We start from the raw sequence: 20997 nt of genomic DNA on the forward strand, positions 1-20997 counted from the left end.
TGTGGGTGGCATCCAACTAATGTCCTGTCATTGTAAGGATTTCCACTTGGTCAGTGAAACTTCCCCCCTCTACGGATCCTGCCGATGGTTGTCCTGTCCTGTCCGGGGGACCCCCAGAACAGATTTAGGGGTGTGCCAAGGGACAAGACATAGCAAGAAAACAGACAGAAAAACTTAGTTTCAAAATTGGTAAATGTTTCTAAATTATTTGTATAGAAACATAAGATGACTTGGAGCAATCAGCCCAGATGTCCTTTGTGGTTGGTTTCATGGTGGGTAGTGGGGAAGTGAACAAAGGCTTTTGGTAACCCTTTCTATGTGAGGGAGTGTGGCCTAACTAAGTCTGGAAGGACTGCTTACTCTATGGTCTTAACCCCTTCATGCATTAAGTTGAGCTAAGCATTCTGGTTTTATAAGGCTGATATTTATCCCACACATTCTGCATGAAACACAATGTGGGGAACTGAAGCAGATGGATAGATTTCTTCCATTGTCTTTCTACATGTGGTTTTCTTTTGTTTTGTGGCAGGAGCATATGATCCAGAATGAAGTGGCCATTTTAAGAAGGGTCAAGCATCCCAATATTGTTCTTCTGATTGAGGAAATGGATATGCCCACTGAGTTGTACCTTGTCATGGAGCTTGTAAAGGTATGTATATATATATATATATATGAGAGAAGGATCACCTGCTATTTCCCAGATTACCAACCATTCACTAGGCTTCAAATTAAAGGACTGGATAGCTGCTGATGCACAGATTGACATGAGCTAGGAAGGGTCTATGCCTTTATTTACCCCCTGGACACAGCAGCTGTTAAAGGGAAGAATCTATAGAAGGGTTTAGCCCTGTAGAGACAGGCAGGCAGAATGAAGAATGAACTAGAGGTAAGTAGGTGCTCTCTGGACAGCAAGGTAGTGTTTTGGTTTTTGTCTTGATTGCTATTCTGTTCTAAGGTTTTTGAAATATATACATAGTTTTCACTGTATAAACATGATAAACCAGGTTTCCAACTTTGTTACTTTTGGTGGATTTGTGAGTTAGCCTTACTTGCAGGACATATGCCACAGATAGATAGGGATATCCAAGTGTGGTGATCAGATTCTGATAGGGATCAGTGAGTGAATCCCTGCTTCCATATTATTGATTGATCCGGATGGGGTGGGGTGGAAGAACAGAGAGCTAACCCACTTCTTATGGACATACATGGGGAAATCATATGGAACTTCTTTCCCCTGGCTTTAAAGGGGGTTTAGACCATTTATGGAGAGTAAGGCTATTAGTGGCTATCCGTCATGATGGATATGAAGAACCTGCATGTTCAAAAGCAGTAAGCTAATCAATATTAGTTGCAGGGCAGCATTGACAGGAGAAGTCTGTGGCCTTCATGCTCTGATTATGGATTTCATAGAGACATCTGCTCAGCTCCTGAAATTTGTGATCTGTAGAGGAGGCCCTCTGGATGTAGCCCTTTGTGTGGTAACGTGACACATGGCCTCCTCTGTGGTGGCATCTGACTAGTGCAGCACCTTCCCTTTGGAGGTGTGTCAACCAGTCTTGTTACTGAGCTTTGGTCACTAATTCAAGATACACCATTTCACTCAGGCTTTTGGGTGACATGGATGTATGGTTGGGTCATCTGAATTGTTCTTATTGTTTGCTCCACCGACATGAGGTATATAAGCTCTTGGTCTTATTATGTTTAGTGGATAATGATCTTGTGGATATAATTTTTTATTTTTAGGTGTTATATATATTGTGTCGCCCTGTGATCCTGATGGGATGAATACATGAGTCAAATAAATAAATACAGCAAGAAACAAGTTGCTGAGTTAGATAGATCTTAGGTCTGATTTGGGGCTGTTCTCAAGAGAGCTCTGGTTCATCAAGCCCAGGATTGTCAACTGGAAGCAAAGTGTCTCATAAGAGCTATGCTCTTCTGGAGAGATACTAAAGATCTATCTGAACCAGAATCCTGATTTCACAGTGACCCAGCAGATGCTTATGGGAAGCCCACAAGCAGGACATGAGTGCATTAACCCCTTCCCATTGTTGCTCCCCAGTGACTGGTATTTAGAGTCATGGATCCTCTGATACTGGAGGTAGTATACAGCCATCATGATCAGTAGCCAACAGTAGACAAATTTATGGAGCATAAGGTTAATCCCCTTTTAAAGCAGTCTAAGTTGGTTACAAGAACCTGGGGATAATGAATTCCATAGTTTAACCATGCACCCTCTGAAGATGTGGTTCCTTTGTATTCTCACATTCCCACTCTTGATCTTCATTGGATGACCCTGAATTACGCAGGGATCTTTCCCAAACTTGCTACCCAAGGCTGTAAATGCCAGGGGTTTTGCCTGCAAAGTTCTCTCACTTACCTGCTATGGAAAAAGCTGGATTCGTAACTGAATAATTTGTGTGGGGTTAGGTGTAGCAGGTTTTCATAGCTGCAAACGAAACTGAAATTTCTCCATGTAATAGGATCTTTGCTACAATAAGATATTGTGAGAGCTGTCGCAAACTGTGTGTGACAAGTTCATTCTAAATAAGGTGTGACACCTTCTCTTATTCATTAAGTTTGACAGTTGAACAAACCTTGCTGTGATTTATTCTCTAAGTACTGAAGCAAGCGCATTTGGGAAGATGTGATCTGTTGATTCAACAACGGCTGGCCTTATCCCTTGCACAGCATGCCCCTTACAATTGTGTAACCATCTGCTGTGGATTGGCTTTTGAAGACCCAAGTTTAAATCAAGTTCACAGATGGGAAAGATATTTGGGAGGAAAAGGCTTGATGTGGTGGAGCGCCAGTTTCTGGCTACTACCATTTTGCATTAATTGGCAGCTACAAGTTTGATATAAGTGGTGGCTGCTGCTGCAGACACGTTTTCATTTCATGGCAGGCACGTCACTCGCTGCTGCGTAAAAGGCCTTGAGTGTGAGGAAAGCACTTCATAAATACAAATAAAAGCATGTTGCAAGCAGCGCTTGTGGAAAGGAGAAAGGACGTGGTCGCTGGCGAGCTGCCATTGCACATAGTGAGACCAAATTATTATTCAAGCCCAGCACTGGTTTAGCTATTTTAACAAGCATGATTTATTATAGGGTTTCCTCCTGCTGTTCAAGGATCTAATTTCAATTTCACATGAGAAAAGGAATGTTACAGCATTTATGTTGCTAGCTAGTAAATAAATAATTGGTTACTGTACTTCGGGATTTCAGTGCCTTATGTTCATGGGTGATAAGGGTAGACTTTTCCTTCTTTTTTTCTTTTAAAAAATACATTCAGATGCTTCTGTTAGTCTGTCTTGATTCCAGGAAAATGCAGAAGGGGGGGAGGGGTTGGCTGATAAAACATTAAGGATCCTGGGTCCATCTTCTACAGTGCCTTGACTGCAGCAGGCGACCTGTTATGTCAGTTAGTAAAGCAGAAATTGGCATGATCCCTTACGTGAAGGAAAAGGTGGAATTCTGTGCTGTCCAAGAAAGTTGACTGTAAAGTTAATTATTTAAGGTCTTTATCCAAAAGGGGGATGGTGGCCCATTCAGTTTAAACATTACATATTTGCATTTCATTCACGTACTTGCAAAACTTGAGATATTTTGCATGTGTTCAAAATAAATGTTCTTTTCTCCACACACAAAATCCTCCCTCCTCTTTGAAGAGTTACTCTTGGGGAAATTATTGTTGCTAGTGAGGGGCAAAGCCCATTCTATGAGTCATTCTCTTGGCGCATGAGGGTCTCCTGAGTGGGTGGACTTTTGCTCTCCAGCTACAGATGTAATTTGAAGGACTGTTTGAGAGCAAGCGGCTTTGGCAGGGGACAAATCACCATGGCGACCCCACATGCCCCAAAGGTTATCCATAGTGTTAACCATTTGCCCCGACCAACATTATTCCTTAGGAACCCTAAGGAAATCTATCATATACTGACACCTGGACTGCACAATGTGTGCAGAATTGAAATGGGGACCTCCTTCAGGTGCACTGTACAAATCTTAAATTCTGCTTACAACCATACAAGCAGGGGTGTCCTCAAATTCTTCCAATTCTTGCCACAGTTTTCCCCAGACACCTGCTCCCTTTTTTGGCCAAGCGCATAAAGCTGAATTCACGCAAGTTAAATGCATGAAAGTTGCGAGTCAACTGTATTTCGTAATGGACATCAGACGAAAACCAAAGAACAACTATGATCATTAGGTTCCATGACAGTCTCTCTTTCCTAACTTGCCACTGAGTTTGGGTTATCTGAGGCCAGAATAGAAAGTGGTGAGGGGTTTAAATTTCCCACCATCAATGAAGATAAAGTTTGCTCTTGAGCCAACTTGCCCAGTATTTTCTACTGCAAGTAGCAGTGACGCTCTAAATAAGGCCTTAGAGTGATAGGTATTTTTTTATTGGGGTTTGAACATGTGGCCATTTGGATACAAAGTGTGTGCTGTTCCACTTCCCACTGGTACTTCATGACAGCTGATAATCAAATGATGGTAGTTTTATTATAAAATAAATGTTAGTCATTTTTCACAGAATTTTCTTCAAACGAAGAAATAATCTGTAAAAAAAAAATGTGTTCATGAGGTGGTTGGGGGTTTTTTTAAAGCCGTTTCGGGGAGTTTTGGTGAAGTCATTTGTATACGATATCCCTTCACTGTGAAACACCCACAAGATGTATCTTATTTGATAGGATCTCTTATTTATCTCATAAATAAGATGGAATGAAACCATTAGAGCACTGGTAACTTAAGATTGTAAGTGTTGATTAAAAATTGGGTTTTGGTCTAGATTTCCAACATTAAATAAGACTTATTTTAAAACAACTCAACATTCTTGTTTTAGGAAAGAGTTTAACACCATAGCTCCCTGAACTACTATTACTATTCCTTTGTTTTAATCTTTCCTCAAGTGTAGAAGTGAAAATGTATTTTCCTTGTGTAAGCTGACACAACTCAGTCCCTTTATTTATTACTTTGGCAGAGAGCCATCCCCACAGCTCTGCAAATAGGAAGAGAACCCACGGAAGTGCTATGAACACCTATCTTGGTTAACTGCAGGCAGCTATCCAGACTTTCCTCTGCATACAAACAGCAGATATGGGTGTTTTCCAAGGCAGAGGCAGGATTTTGTTGTTTGGGGGGTAGGGAGAGAAAGGAGAAGGCCAGTGGGGGGGGGTACTTAGACAGTGATGCACATCATGGATTAAACCAGGATATTAATGTAGATGTGCCTCAAAGGAACAAAAAACGCATTCTAAATTTGTACAGCCCGTATAGAATATGACAAGGGTCTAATTTACCTATTATATGCCTGCCATGAAATGAAGCCTTTTCGTGCCCAATAAGGGGGCCTCTCTCTTCCCCACTACAAGCTTGTTTCATAGTATTCTCTCTCTTGAGGGAGTTCTAGGAAATGTAGTGCTGTGAGGCTGCTAATGACCTCTGCTGGAGTATTCTCAACAGCCTCACGAAACTACAATTCCCAGGGTTCTCTGGGTAAACCACAGCAGTTAAATCAATATAAAACAAATATAGATATGTAATGGGAATAGAAATGTTAAAAGCAGGACATGGGAATAGGCGGACTCAAAACCTGATCCAGTGAAGCTTTTCTTACATTCATAAACAATCTAGAGTTAGGGGAGAGCAGTGAGGTGGGCAGGTTTGCTGATGATGCTAAATTGTTCAGGATCATTAAAGCAAATACGGATTGCAAAAAGCTCTAAAAGGACCTCTGCAAAGTGAGTGAATTAGTAGTAAAATGGCAAATGCAATTCAGTGTAAGTGTAAAGTGATGCATGTTAGGGTGAAAACTCTTCATTTCACATTTTTGTCATACCCTCCAAAGACAAAAACTGGGATGCCATCTTTTGGGATGCCATCTTCCTGTTTTCTTTTTTCTCACAAGAGGATGGTGGCCATTTGGGGCATCCTGATTTCATGCGATTTTGCAGCATGATTTCTCCCCAGAAAGCCGCTTTTGGGGGCTTAGTGCACAAAAATGTGCATTTTGGGACACCACATGAGATTGTGGCCCAGAGAAATCGCAAGATCACCGTGCCCCAAATGGATTCTGCCCTCCTGCAAGAAAAAACGGGTTGTCTTGGTTTTTCTGGGGCACTTGCAAGGTATGATATATGTTCAAGTGGTATGGACTGGCAGTGATTGAGCAGGGATGAGGCTTTGGGGTTGTAGTGAAGATGTCAGCCCCAGTGTGTGTCAGCTGTGAAAAAGTTGTGGAAAGATCCCTGTTAGGGATCATTAGGAAAGGAGCTGAAAATAAAAATGCAGATATCATAATGCCCTTCTACAAAATCTGTAGTGCAACCACATTTGGAATAGAGTTCTGGGCGCCACATCTCAAGAAAAATATTGTAGAGATGGAAAAGGTTTAGAAAATCACTGTGTTTTTTTTAAAAAAAATGTGAATGAACTAAATAAAGGGGAAATCCTGATTATCAAGGAGGGTGAACTAATGGTATGTTTCCCTGGCATCTAGTTTTCTGTGTGCAGTAGAGCACTTAGTCCAAGGATCTCCCCCACCTGGAGTCCTGAAGTGGTCAAGTGCAGGAGCAGCTGAAGCACATGATTGTCAGAGACCAGGCTGAGGAATACAGCTCTTATGAAGAATGGTGGGACCCTCCCCTTCCCCCTCCCCCTGCTCCTGACCAGAATTCTGAAGCTGCCCAGGAGCAGTGGAGCAGTATAGATTTGGAACAGTGGTTTGCAGAGGGGCATAGTTCTGACGACAAAAGTTGGGATGAACAGCAAAGTGAAGAACAACTGTAAAAGAGAGAGCTAACAGACTCTCTCTCTCGCTGGAAAGTGTCCAAGGTCACACAGAGCAGATAAGGAGGCTACACAAAAAGCAGGGTGGTTGCGAGATCAGGTTGCAAGATGGAAGTGACTAATAATAATAATAAATTTTATTTATACGCTGCCCTCCCTGGCCAGAGCTGGGCTCAGGGCAGCTAACACCAGTAAAATTACAGTAAAAATATAATGGGGGGGGATCAATTTAAAATACAGGTTAAAATGCAGCCTCATTTTAAAAGTAGCTCTTTCTTGCAGGCCCTATGGAAAGATGTCAAGTCCCGCAGGGCCCTAGTCTCTTGTGACAGTGCATTCCACCAAGTCGGGGCCAGTACTGAAAAGGCCCTGGCCCTAGTTGAGACCAATCTAACCACCTTGCGACTTGGGACCTCCAAAATGTTGTCATTTGTGGACCTTAAGGTCCTCCGTGGGGCATACCAGGAGAGGTGGTCCTGTAGGTACGTGGGTCCTAGGCCACATAAGGCTTTAAAGGTCAAAACTAGGGGGAAAGTGGATGGAATCCTTAATTGGGAACACCTTCCTTCCGAGAATGGATGTGTTATGTTCTGCTGCAATCATTAAAGACTCTTTAAATGATAAGGGACTCTTTTCGCTTTGTCCTGCTTATCTACGGCCAAAGGGGGGGGGAGGTAGCTGAGTCCCATGATCCTGACAATGATCTACTGCTACAGTCAGACTGAATTCTTCCATCATGTTCAGCCTGATAGACAAAATTTCCACCACAGATATTAGACCTATCTTTTTATATGGGTCCTCTGTTCTGTTCTCAAAGAATATGATTATGCTTTTCATTACAGTATGTTTCTGGAATCTCAGTCCTCTCTGTTTTTAGTGGAATGGTGTTCAAACATGACAATTATTTTATTCCAGGGCGGAGACCTTTTTGATGCCATTACTTCCACAAACAAATATACAGAGCGGGACGCTAGTGGGATGCTGTACAATCTGGCCAGTGCCATTAAATATCTCCATAGCTTGAACATTGTCCACAGGGATATCAAACCTGAGAATCTGCTGGTAAGTTTAACCTCTGGTATGTTCTGGAGATTTCTGTTCATACGGCTGATGTTGGCAGCCTGCCTCACAGCTTCAATGAAATACGTATCTCTAGATAAAAATGCTCACCCTAAGAAGCATTTCAAGTCTAGCAAATATTGCACTGTCTACAGAAGATTCATGCTTTACTTGTGGAACACAAATGGTTTACTTCTATTTTAGAGATAAAGGGATTGGGCTATATGCAATATTTCAAGGATCATGCTGTTGGAGAATTGAGCTTCTGAATCTGTCAAGTAGTCCAACAAACATTGTTAATATTATTTCTAAAGACAAACCTTTGAAGTGTTATGATGCTCCAGTGCTGTTCTCTCTATGACTCCAAAAGAGGTTTTTTCCTGACTTTGAATTACATGAAAAGCCACAGTGTCTTGTCTACCTTTTATGTTGTGGGTGCTATGTTTCATGCTGTTTCATCATTTGCAACTCATCTACTGCTTTGGTAGCCTTGGTACTGCCTCCAGTTGGCCCATTGTACCTCAGAACCCACACAAACAAGCCCATTTCTTATTCCCCAACCATCTGAACCCAAGTATACCAGGCTGCAAACCAACTTCATCTTGCTTCTACCAGCTTTGTCTCTCCTCTACCCTCATACCAAAAGCTATGGTAGGACCTTCCTGCAAACTAGAACCCTTTGGTGAGGAGACCTGAGAAAAGTATTGCTGCTTCTATAGAATCTGTGAGTTGTATCCAGTTGTGTCCCAGTCTGCTGATCTTTGATCCAGCAGAGTCTTCTTCAGGAGAAAGGGAAAATTGCCAGGGTTTGCTGTTTCATCCTTCCCTTTGAAGCCCCTTGCACCCACCCACTCCAATCTGCTCTAGGGTTCTGTGAGTTGTTTGGAGGTTCCTATTCCCTTCACAGAGTTTCAGTTGCCAAAGTTTGCCACAAAGAGGGATTGATTTCTAAACCACTCTGAGAACTCTAGCTCTGGGAGAGGAATAGGAGTTCACAGCACATTAAAAGTACAGTGTGACAATTATCTTTTGTATAATTTTGCTGCCTCTGCCTTTTTTGTTTACCTGGGCTAATAGGAAAGTGTGTTACTGTTTAGGAAAGAGGCTGAGAGCCAAATCAAATGTGTGGGTGGCAGATCTTTATGCACAGCTCTGTCCTGATTGTGTAGGGCCCAGCATAATAGTGTTGGGTCCAACGTTAACAACAAATGGAACCCAACCATCCACTCACCCTGCTAGCCTGTTCCTTGTGAATAATTGCAGTTAGGCTCAGTTGCACTGTGGAACTAATATTTCTCTCTCACACACACACACCACTTTTCAACAATGCAGTGTATTCTTTGCCATATCGAAGTCTGAATGTTAGTATTGGTGCACTGCTGTGTATCTAAGCTAGTGCAATCACATGTCAAGATTCATTAGACTCTTGTTTCTGAGAATGCCAGAGATGGTCTCATGGGGAAACGCTTACAATGCTTTTGTATTCAAACTTTTCTCAAGTTTGACAGCAGTAGACTGAAGTTCTCCCTCACCCTCTTGGTTGTTTTCCCTCTTAAAATAGCATTGACTGACCTACCACGAGCAATTATGCTGGGTATTTTTTTTATAACCATGTTTTCGTGTATTTTGCAGTCCAGAGCACTCACAATAGTCCTGCGCTATTGTGCACATTCCACACTGATTACTAGTCAATACATTTTCCTACTAAGACAATTGCACTCAAAGGACATGTCTGTGTATTTTGCTTCCATCAGTTTAAACTGCACAAAAGCACATGGGAGTTTGTTGAGATGTGATTATTTCTAAGCAGCTATCACTGGCAAGATTGCCTTTGCAGCTTCAAGATGCCTGGGGCATATTGTTCTTAGTATTGCATACCAAATGCTAGTATGCTTTTTTTGCACTAACTGAATTGTGCTATCCAGATGCAATATGGATACTAGCTAAAATAATATCCGTGGCCACATGCTAGTCCTAAGCACATTGCATAGAAATTGGGTACACTGATTTAAGACTTAACTTCCATAGAAGTTCTCTTAGGATCACACATTTAGATATCTATATCTAGATATAGGACTAGTTCACACATATGTCCATGAAATCTCATCCCAAGCCTTTACTTCATACAAAAAATGTGTACTATATTAATAGTAACACCTTGATCTTTGGCCTGGCGGTGTGTCCCCTCCCCTTTCACTGAATTGGGGTAGGTACCAAACATGGGCAAAATGGTTGGCAAAATTGTTAATCATAGAATCATAGAGTTGGAAGAGACCACAAGGGCCATCGAGTCCAACCCCCTGCCAAGCAGGAAACACCTGTTGGCTGCGCGTTCTGTCCTTGGCACCCATCAGTTTGGCTTAGACGAAGCTAAGCTGTTTTTCTGACTGGGTTTTGGGGGAAATAGCTTAATCTGAGCTAATCCACACCAGTTCGGTCCTATTGCAATTGACAGAATAAACACCCCAAGATGGTATTGCTTCTCAAACATTGCTCTCACACTCTCCAGCTTGTTGCTTTACATCTAGGTCACATCACTCCCCAAATCTCTAGTTTAAACTCTGCCTTTTCTGCTTAGGAAGGTGGCATCACCCATTTAACATCTTGGACTGAGCCCCTTAATCCTCCTTAATGGCAAATTACCTAGGTTATCACCTCACCAGGAGGCTAGCCTGGCCTTTAAAGGTAAAGGGACCCCTGACCATTAGGTCCAGTCGTGACCGACTCTGGGGTTGTGGCGCTCATCTTGCTTTATTGGCCAAGGGAGCCGGCGTACATGTGGCCAGCATGATTAAGCTGCTTCTGGCGAACCAGAGCAGCGCACGGAAATGCTGTTTACCTTCCCACTGGAGTGGTACCTATTTATCTACTTGCACTTTGAGGTTCTTTCGAACTGCTAGGTTGACAGGAGCAGGGACCGAGCAATGGGAGCTCACCCCGTCGCGGGAATTTGAACCACTGACCTTCTGATTGGCAAGCCATAGGCTCTGTGGTTTAACCCACAGCGCCACCCGCATCCCGTTTAGCCTATTCTAACACTTGGTGGATCCAGGGGTTAGAAGGGTCTGGCACCCATCTTAACACCCCAAAATCATAACAACATAATGCCTGAACATCTTGCTCGCGCATAATATGGATGATTTTGATTTGGATGAAGGCAGAGGTTGACACATGTGGGTGTAAAAGGGTTACTAAATTATGGCCACACCTCTTTTGCTGATTTTACCATGCATGGTATTCATATCCCATTCCAATACATGTGCTATTAATCAGCTGGCTCTTTTACCATTTTAGCAAGCCAAGCTAAAAGCCTTAGTCATATGAAAAGGCTGCAATACTTCACCTCTACATTCCCTTCATCTGGAAGGCATGCCTTTTCCATTTTAATTGGAGCATTTTTTCATAATTGCTCCTATTTAACATGATTATTTTGTCAAATCATGGGATAGCTTTATAGCCATATAATAAGCCCAGGAGAACAACTTCTCTGACTGTTGCCATCTGCAGTGATCACAAGAGCAGCTTAGGAAATATGGACAGTCTTTAGAGTAATGGGATACATATGGTAGCACACAATTATGTGTGGCTGGATTCAATTAGTGTTGTACAATTACACAGTTTTATTGCTTAGTTAAAACAGTGAAAGCACTACATAGTGGGTAATTTGCACTAATCCACATCTCTTTAATTGCCCTTCAGGGCTTAAAGGAAAATAGAACTTGTAAAGAGCTTACTTTCTTAGTAAGATGAGCTTTAAATGATCATCTACATTCTTTGCTCTTCGCAGGGCAGACAATTAAAATATTACCGCTTTACATTGAAGCCTTATTTTTGTCTTTAATCTTACTTACCAGGGCAGAGGGAGCATGTCCCCATGCCCACCGCTTGTTTACTTGTTTTCAGAAATGGACTGAAGGGTTGGGTTTTAAAAAAGAAAATAAACCCTTACTTGTAAAAAGCTCCAGGGAGAAGTTATGTATATATATTAAAAAATGCATCTCTGGATTTTTTTTTAGTTAAAAAAATCCTGATGAAATGATAAATTGGTTCTTTTAATAGACATCCAACAAACTTAATGTTTTAAGTGCCTGAATACTTTGCAAAATAACTTCCCCTGCCCTGCCCCACACTAGAAACAATGAAAAAATATGCCTGGAGTTGTTTATTAAAAATAAATGTTGTATTCTGCCTAGTGTAAATTCAGACGCTGAGGTAGCTCTGCATTCTATGTCCTAGTCACAAAGTCTTTACAAAACCTAGTGCACAATCCCTAATTAAAAATGTCATTGAAAAATAATTTATTGCTGCCACTTCAGCGAACACTTTCTTAAAGATTCATAAACCAGATGTGCCTAGCAACTCGCATTTTTAATAATAGAGCAATTCCATTTTTAAATATCCTCCTCCCCTACCCATATTCATTCTGGCTTTGTCACAGCCAGTGTGTGCTGAAAATTTCTGTTTGCTGCTCCTTTTCGAAGACAAAATTCCGGTTTCATGAGCTCACTGAAACCCAGTTGAAGGGGGGGGGGGGGATAGGCCTCTGAATGCAAAACATATTCTCAAAATATGTGTTTGATGCTACGGTGTGTTTCCATTGCCGTGCAATTTACGTGTAGTTTGCATTTCTCTTGCAATCGGCTTTGGTGGCTGCCTAGCTCACAATTTAAAGGGTAAAGAAGTGTTGTAGAGAATCTGAGATAAGAGGCAATTTTATTAATAAAAACAAATTCCCCCTGTGGTCAATGGCCACTGAAATGTAGAATAATGGATCTGGAGGTGCCTAATGGCATGAAGTCCAAAACTCAGCCAAAAGCAGATATCCTTAAGTAGTAGGGAGAAACCTGCTTGGCCTATACTTCATTCTCAGCCATGGACAATTTCTGATAGAAAAGTGATGACCAAGCTGGAAGTGACCTTCAAAGATCCTTCTGCCTCATAGAGTGAACTAAACTATCCTATCTGCTCTTATTAAATTAATTTTAATTATGAATACTGGAGGACTATACCACCTGCATGGCAATAGATTGTCTCTATAGCAACTCCAGCAACCTGTCTTACATCCCTACAGTAAGGATACTGTGCTGTTTGTTCAGTTTAAAGCTTCTGGCTACTGTTTCATGTTTATTAAGTGCAAGCTAAGTTCACTCCAACCCCTTTATCACTCTCTGTTCACCTCTGGCTCTAGCCTCCCCACATCTGCTGTGTTCAGGCATGCTTGGGGATGGGGGCCTTCACTGCCACAAGCACAATGGAATAGAAGGTTGACTGTTAAGGGAAAGGGAGATTCCTGCTAGAGGGAACACACTAAATCAGAAGACTGTTTGTTTAGGTTTATGAGCACCAAGATGGAAGCAAGTCACTGAAGCTGGGAGATTTTGGACTGGCCACTATCGTTGACGGACCTCTTTACACCGTCTGTGGGACACCTACTTATGTAGCTCCAGAAATCATTGCAGAAACTGGGTAAGATGGTTTGTAACACATTTGGTATTAGTATGTATTAGTAATTTGTAAATTAAATCTTGAGAAGAACATCTTGAGAAGATTAGGTCCAAGGCAACAATCAAACATTTATCAAGTTTCTAAGGTAGTATTAATGATAGTTGCTGCTTACTGCTGTTTACAATCTCTCTTCCTTCATTTTATATCCTGTTTCAGTTAGTGCCCGGTGTGCAGAGCGACTGTCATCTAGTGAAAAAGATCCATATTCTTCTCGTGAATAGTGGATGTCCATTTGAATATAAATCACACTGTATTTGAATTTTAATATTTTAGATTTAATTCTTGCACTTCACTTTCTAAAATGCCATGTAAAATATAGCTATTACTAAGACAACGGCGTGTAATTTAATGATGGTCTTTGCCATGGTATCATTTTCTCTTTGCTTTTATTTTGCACTATTGATCACACATTCTTTATAATATTAATCATAATCTCTTGTCACTTGTAGATATGGCCTGAAGGTGGACATCTGGGCAGCTGGTGTGATTACTTACATCCTGCTGTGTGGTTTTCCTCCATTCCGTGGGTATGGTCAATGTTGTTCTATTCCCCTTTTAACAATGCACTTCTGTGCTATTGGAAACCCAAATGTTTTTTCTCTCCGAGTATAATGCTCATTGCTCTCCCCGTCCTTCTCCCCCCCTGCTGTGTGAGGCAATGTAATTTACCTAAACAGTATCATGATAGGTGAAATGATGATATCATAGATTTATTTTTATTTATGCAATTCATTGCTGGTAAAAAACAAACAAGATAAAAATGATGTTCTTCCCAGAATTTAAATATTATGCTGTGCCCTTTTAGAATGGTATAAAATGTATATCAAATATATGTTTACTAAAAGTAGAAGTGCAGAGCCTTGCAATTTTCAGATATAGTCTGATGAATTAACAAAGGCAACTGTTTCTTAGGAGCTTTCTTTCTTTCACATTTTGAATACATGCTGATTGGTAGACTCTGCAAAATGGGAGAAACACATTTTTCCTCAAGCACTGGGCTTTAAGAGCAGAGTCTTGCTGTTTCATGTATTTATCTTTTTCCATGTGGTGGAAACTTAACACTTTTGTTTCCTTCCCGTGTAGAAGTGGAGAAGATCAGGAGGTCCTTTTTGATCAGATTTTGATGGGACAAGTAGACTTTCCATCTCCCTACTGGGATAATGTTTCTGACTCTGCAAAGGTAAATTGTGCTGCTTTGCTTTTTTTATATCTTACTGACAGCCTTCTTTACAAGCCTTCTCAAGGAGCCTATTGTAAAGTTTCAACTGGTGCAGATCAAAAAGTTTTAACTAGTCCAGATGAAGATGCTAACCCAATGTGCTGCAGAAAGGAATGAAAAATAAAACTTCTGATATCATTATGCTGTTTTGCGTGTTCAGACCCAGAGACCTCCCCCCTAAATAAATTCACACATGACACAAATTTTAGTTTTGGTTTTTGGCAGAATTTAGGCCACAACTTTATTGATTACAGAAGGTGAGTGGTTGCATAGGCTCTGATTTGACTAGTTCCCTGCACTCTTGCAGGCAGCGCTGACCCAGGGCACCAGCATAGGTCAGCCAAGGGTGAACACCTGGGAAGGTGAAAAGCTGGGTACAGACACTGTTCCACCACCCAGATGCCCCCCTGGACTCAGGCACGGGCACAACCCCCTCTCAGGGGTTGACCAAACCATCGAGTCCCTGGATTCCTCTAATGGAATACCCTTCACATAGGGATGGCGAGAGCATTCTCCCATCCCTATCACCTGAACCAGAGCCTATCCGCAACTTACAAGTTGTGACGATTTGCTACGCGGCAGGCGAAACCCAAATGGCAACAGCCAATCAGCCAAGTGGGGAAATTCCTGTCGTGCCCCTGTCCCAATGACAGACAACACACGACGGCAAAGCAAGGTCAAAGCACAATGCCCTAAAAATAGGGAGAGTTGGGCAGGTGTTCTGAATGCATGAGCCGAAAGAGGAAGCTCTGGGTCACGTGCATGGGTATAATAGGTCCTGCAATCCATTTGGACTGCGCTCCATTGGTCAAATTGAACCCAACATCGAGGGACCTACCAATTGGGTGTTGTGGCTGACCAATCAAACCCACCCACAACACAGGGGGTCATTCTCCAGGTCTCACCGCAACACGTGCCCTCTTTTAGGGAGGACACAATATACAAATCTATGGTGCGGCCGCATTTGGAATACTGCGTACACCTCACCTCAAAAAGGGTATCGTAGACTTGGAAAACATTCAGAAAAGGCCAACCAAAATGATTGAGGGAAAAGACTGACTCCCCTATGAAGAAAGGTTTCAGTATTTGCAATGTTTTAGTTTAGAGAAAAGGCAAGTGAGAGGTAACATGATAGTAGTTTATAGCATTATGCATGGCATGGAGAAAATTTCCTCCCCTGTCTCCTAGCATTAGAACCCAAGCACACCCAACAAAGCTGAACACTGAAATATATAGGACAGGTAAAAGGAGTGCTTCTTCATACAGCATATAGTTAAACTATGGAACTTTCCATTTCACAGGAACTTATTACTATGATGCTACAGGTAGAGATTGACCAGCGATTTTCGGCTTTGCAAGTCCTTGAACACCCATGGGTTAATGTAAGTAAATCTAAAGGCTAACAGCTTTATTTTAACATTGCTATCTTTTTTTTTAAAAAAAATTATCATTTGCTTGTGAAGTCTTTTGAATTGCTGTTTTAGAAATATGACACATGCCACAAGTAGCTGCCAACCTAGCAGTTCGAAAGCACACCAGTGCAAGTAGATAAATAGGTACCGCTGCGGCAGGAAGGTAAACGGTGTTTCTATGCCCTCTGGTTTCTGTCACGGTGTTCTGTTGTGCCAGGAGCGGTTTAGTCATGCTGGCTACATAACGCGGAAAGCTGTCTGTGGACAAACGCCAGCTCCCTCGGCCTGAAAGCGAGAAGTGTGCTGCAACCCCATTGTCGCCTTTGACTAGACTTAACCATCCAGGGGCCCTTTACCTTTTACTTTAGACCTAGGGTTTTATACAACAAAGTTGTCCCGTTAGCACAAGGACCTCCCCTCCCTCTTTCCCCCCTTGCCCCCCCAAACCACCACCCCCCCAAAAAAACTAGAGATGTGCTTTATGACCCTTAACCAGTTCAGTACATCAGTACGTTATTGTTTAGCATAGGACACACACACTTCTTCGGATTACAAAACAGGATGTTACTCCTATGTTGCAGAGATACTGGCACAAAGCTTTAAGTATCAAGATGCTGGTCTGTTGTCGATGTACATATGTCCAAAATACCTGAAAGAGTGGGGCAAATCTATTTTAAAGGGCTTTTTTAAAGACTTCAGCCATTATTTATGAGACTATGAGTCTATGTTTCATACAGCACATTGAGGGGGAAGGATGAATATTACTGACTTGTGGATGACCAAAAAAATACAACCCATTTGTAAGAGTGACTGTGGCAATCCACCATGAGCAATCTGTCTTTGTATCCTGTTTATTAATTACACATACCCTGAAATTATTCTTTTGGGGGGATTCTCCAGAACTATTTTAATAGCGCATGGAAGTACCCAGCAAGTTGGTCTTTTAAGGCCTTATTCCTAGGCAAACTCTAGTCTATGTAGGCTGTCAACTTCAGGCATGTTGAATTAGCCAACTGGGTCATTCATGAATACCGTACAAAACTAGAATGGTGTAACACTTGGCAACCTTCAGCACATAACTTCATGATAGTAGAAAGTTAGTCAGCTGCCTCCAAGCACTTTTAGATCTTGCAAATTGCAGGTTCCCAAATAAAACAGTTAAAACTAATAGGTCCTAATAATTAATATATTGTTGGTAGTGGTCTAGAAAATGTCTCCTGAATTGTCCTTCAACTCCTCGAAGATCATAATTCACAAATGCTTCTTTTTGCTTTGCAGGATGATGGCCTTCCAGAGAATGAGCATCAGTTGTCTGTAGCTGGAAAGATCAAAAAGCATTTCAACACAGGCCCCAAGCCCAACAGCACAGCTGCTGGAGTTTCCGTTATAGCAGTAAGCATCTGCAATACAATGCTTAACTTTTCTCCCTCAGCGTCTGTATATTGGGTCTGTGCTGAGGAGATGGCACCCAAAACTCAGCAGATAGTTATGCCTTTAATGCAGTATAAAACAAAGCTTCAATTATCCCATCTTCTTCCAATTTCTTCATCTTGAGACCCATATCATCACCCAAGGATATTAGGCAGCACACACTATCCTATATATTTCTGAAAATCAATCCCTTAATGGAGAAAATCCAATGTGCATTCACAAATGTGGCATTTAAGCTTGTGATCATTTACTTTAAAATTGTTTCATGAATTGGACTGTTATAATACTTACCTGTAGCAAGAGCAAAAAAACCCGATTCGAAGCAGGAATTCCTTACACCAAGCACATAGAAATCATTAGGTGTCAAGAAATGCAACTGCTTCTGGAGTAGCAATTTTTGCCTACACCAACTGGCACTGAAATACTGCACGGATTAGCAATATGCAGCCCACTGCATTGGCTCCTAACGCCCTACATGCTGTGGCATGTATACAGCTGATCCATGGAGCATTCTATGTGCATGAATGGCAGCCGTGCAATGTCCCCACCCCCACAACTCAAGATACTGATAGTGGAATGCCTAATATGGTTTTAGGACTAGGCCCTAATTTTTCCATCACAGTCTGATAGAATTATAGGAGCATTTTAATAACCTAAACGAATCTCTCATTTTTTTAAAGACACCCAAGAGAAGAAACTTCCATTTTCATTATAAGATACAAATCTATGTGCCCATAGATTTTATTCAGTGTACATATCACTCTTTGGACATAAGCTGGCTAGCTGCTTCCCTCCAGACAGAAATCAAACTGGCTGGAGATTTAAACAGAACTCCGTACAAAGCTTCTGGTAGAGCACATGCTTTTTTGTTTTGTTTTTTTTTGCAATTCTCTGCAGAAGCCCTGTTAAAATCTCAGTGGCACATAATAGCACAGTTGAAAATGTACCAGGCTTCCTCGCTTCCTCTTCTTCCAACCATAAATACAGAAAGGCCAACAGTAGCTAACAGGGTTATCATTTATCCATTTCCCACAAACATGCACAGAAGTCATTGGGTTTCCCTAAATTAATATCACTGAGCAGTCACTGGGTTTGTTTGTTTTTTAACATGCCCATCTTCTTTCTTTACGTCTGCTTGTGCTTTTTAAGCTTCCTTTCATAAATGTGCCTACTAATCATGCTCCAGAAAGAGCCGTCAGAATGATGCATCAAACATAATAACCATTGACCATACCAGATTAATTGGCATTTGTTCCCAGCTTGGATAAAGTGCAGGTGGAGCCCCTTTTCGTGTAGCTCTCCCACTTTCACGGTTTTGGGGAGTTTTTTTGGCTTGGCCCTTTTGGGGTGGATTTTAAGTCGGCATGAATTAAATTCAGCTCGTTTGGCTCAGCCCATCTTTTCTGGATGCTTGCTCCAGAGTTATTTGGTTTTGCAAGTGTTTGTCCCTCCCCTCATCGTCTCCCACCCCACCAATGATTTTATTTCTTTAGCTGTTAAAATTGAATAAATAATCCCTGCCTCAAAAATGGAAGGTAATCTTTCCCTCGTGCTTTCCTTAGGTTTGGTCACTGTTTTTATTCATCTCATTGGCTAAAAATACAGTCAGCATTTGCTTTTTTTAAATGTTCCATTAAAACCAAAGCGACAGTAGCTGTTTCCCACAACTAAAACATCCCATTATGTGCATTCGTCATATGAAATATAAGGTATGTTCTCAACTGCCCAGCTGAAAACCTTTTCAATTGGGCTGCCAGCACGCTTGTCCATGAGAAGCACTTGCTCAGGTCCTCTACACGAGGGATTTCATAGCTTTTCAAAAGCTCTTTCAAAATGCTTTGCCAGCTCCTTTTTCACCCATCCTTCGCCGCCTTTATTATGCTTATGTTTATTTTTTGTTTAATTTGCACCAATTGCACTGGAAACTGATTGCTTTAAGTAGTTTTGATATTTTAATTGAGGAAAGACACTGCAATGCAGCTTCTCGCCGAAAACCGAAAACGGCATAGAAATAGAATGACATGCGGATCTTTGTTTTGGTTTTTAGCACTATATTATTTGAATATTGGCACCCTGTCTGTTTAGTACTGGAGATTGGCGTTTTCCTGCTAGTAATTCACTACTGTGATTTATCATGAATGTGCACACAAGCCCTGCCACTTCATCTAACTTTTCCAAAAACGCAGAGAACAAATTTTCACCATGCATATATAAATGTGTGCTTGTTTGCTTCTTTAAAAAATATTTATGATTCCCCCTGTAATAGTAGACCTCTAAAGAATTTGCAACAAAATAAAATACGGAATAACACACACCATAAATAAAACAGTAGAGTGTTAAAAGTGACCTGGTACAATCAACATTCCAGAAATGCTTGCAGAAATAAGAAAGGTTTTCTCAGCACACTGTGCTTTGCCTCTTCTGGCAAGGTATTTCATAATATAGGGGGTCCTTCATGGAATGCTCTCTTCTGAATATAGAGAGATTTGATTTCTGTAGTGTGAGGCACCTCTAAAAGCTAACAGGCAAGATAACGCTAATAAACCCACATGTTCCAGTGCACAGTCTCAGCAGCAATAAAATCAGAGTTGCCTGCAACTCAAAAGTTAGTCCCATTGAGGTCACTTTTCCTCCTAGGAAACTAAGTGCTGGCATGCTGCCTAAATCCAGTTTTTGTAAGGCCAGCTGCTCAAATTAAAATGCAGTGGCAGATAGGCTTTAAATCAATTATAAGATAGCATTTGGTATAATTCTTAACTTAGATACTCTACAAGTGCCAGAATTTAGTGTTAAGAAATCTTAAGTTAATTGACTCCCTTTTTTGTTAAAATAGTTTGAACGTACAGTAAACATGAGTGGATGAATACAGCATGCAAATGCTTACAAGGTTTGTGTACGTGTGTGTCCAATTTAGCCTTACAGGCATTGTCTTCAAGGAAGCATACAGGAAGTGGTGATGTCCCAGACTTAGATGGCTTTTAAATGGGGAAACCAGGAAGGTTTGTGAAGCTCAGTAGCAACTGAATATGATTACAGGGAAGGGCTGTAGCTTACATTGGATCATCCTTGTGCACTGGATGCATACGTAGCACAGAACCCACCTCTGTTCTTATTGAAAGGAGGGCTCCTCTTGAAGCCAGTTGAGGCTGGTCCAGTCATTTCTTCTTATCATGCAGTTGAGAGTGTGGCCCAGGCTGTTGGATTCAAGAGTTGCCCTTGGAGAGCTCGGCAAGGAGGCAGGTGATGGAGACAAAACTAGAATTAGTAGGACTTGATATTGGCTTTGGCACCTCCTACTGTTGGTCTTCCTGTCTTCAACCCTATCAGTCCCAATGGGCATCAGCCAGCACTGCTTGAAGTGAACCAGAATGAATAAGCTAGAAGTGAACAGGTGTTCACAATGAAGGATATTAATTACAGTGTTTAAATCTGCCTTTCCTTGTGGCTTTAGTAAAGGCACATTTTGATCATGCCTCTCAATTCCCCCTCGAAGAACAAGAAGCATTTTGCCCAGTGAGGGTTACTCATTGAAAATGAAAGGTAATTGACATTTCTTGCAAAGTGGTAATAGTCACGTATCTCTTGT

At 41.5% G+C, this 20997-nt stretch overlaps 1 protein-coding gene across 4 annotated transcripts in view; it reads left to right on the forward strand.

The window, feature by feature from the left end:
- The window catches only part of DCLK1 (doublecortin like kinase 1), a 207135-nt gene that overhangs the window by 167363 nt on the left and 18775 nt on the right, over positions 1-20997 (forward strand). For all 4 annotated transcript variants that reach the window (XM_083498894.1, XM_083498895.1, XM_083498893.1 and 1 more), the window contains 7 exons: positions 530-649; positions 7701-7847; positions 13177-13310; positions 13799-13876; positions 14433-14529; positions 15870-15950; positions 17259-17372. In XM_083498894.1, coding sequence (XP_083355020.1) covers positions 530-649; positions 7701-7847; positions 13177-13310; positions 13799-13876; positions 14433-14529; positions 15870-15950; positions 17259-17372 — 771 coding nt within the window. The remainder of the gene's footprint in view (positions 1-529; positions 650-7700; positions 7848-13176; positions 13311-13798; positions 13877-14432; positions 14530-15869; positions 15951-17258; positions 17373-20997) is intronic.

This window comes from Podarcis liolepis, assembly GCF_965112155.1.
Source record: "Podarcis liolepis genome assembly, chromosome: 4".
Taxonomy (NCBI): Eukaryota; Metazoa; Chordata; class Lepidosauria; order Squamata; family Lacertidae; genus Podarcis; species Podarcis liolepis.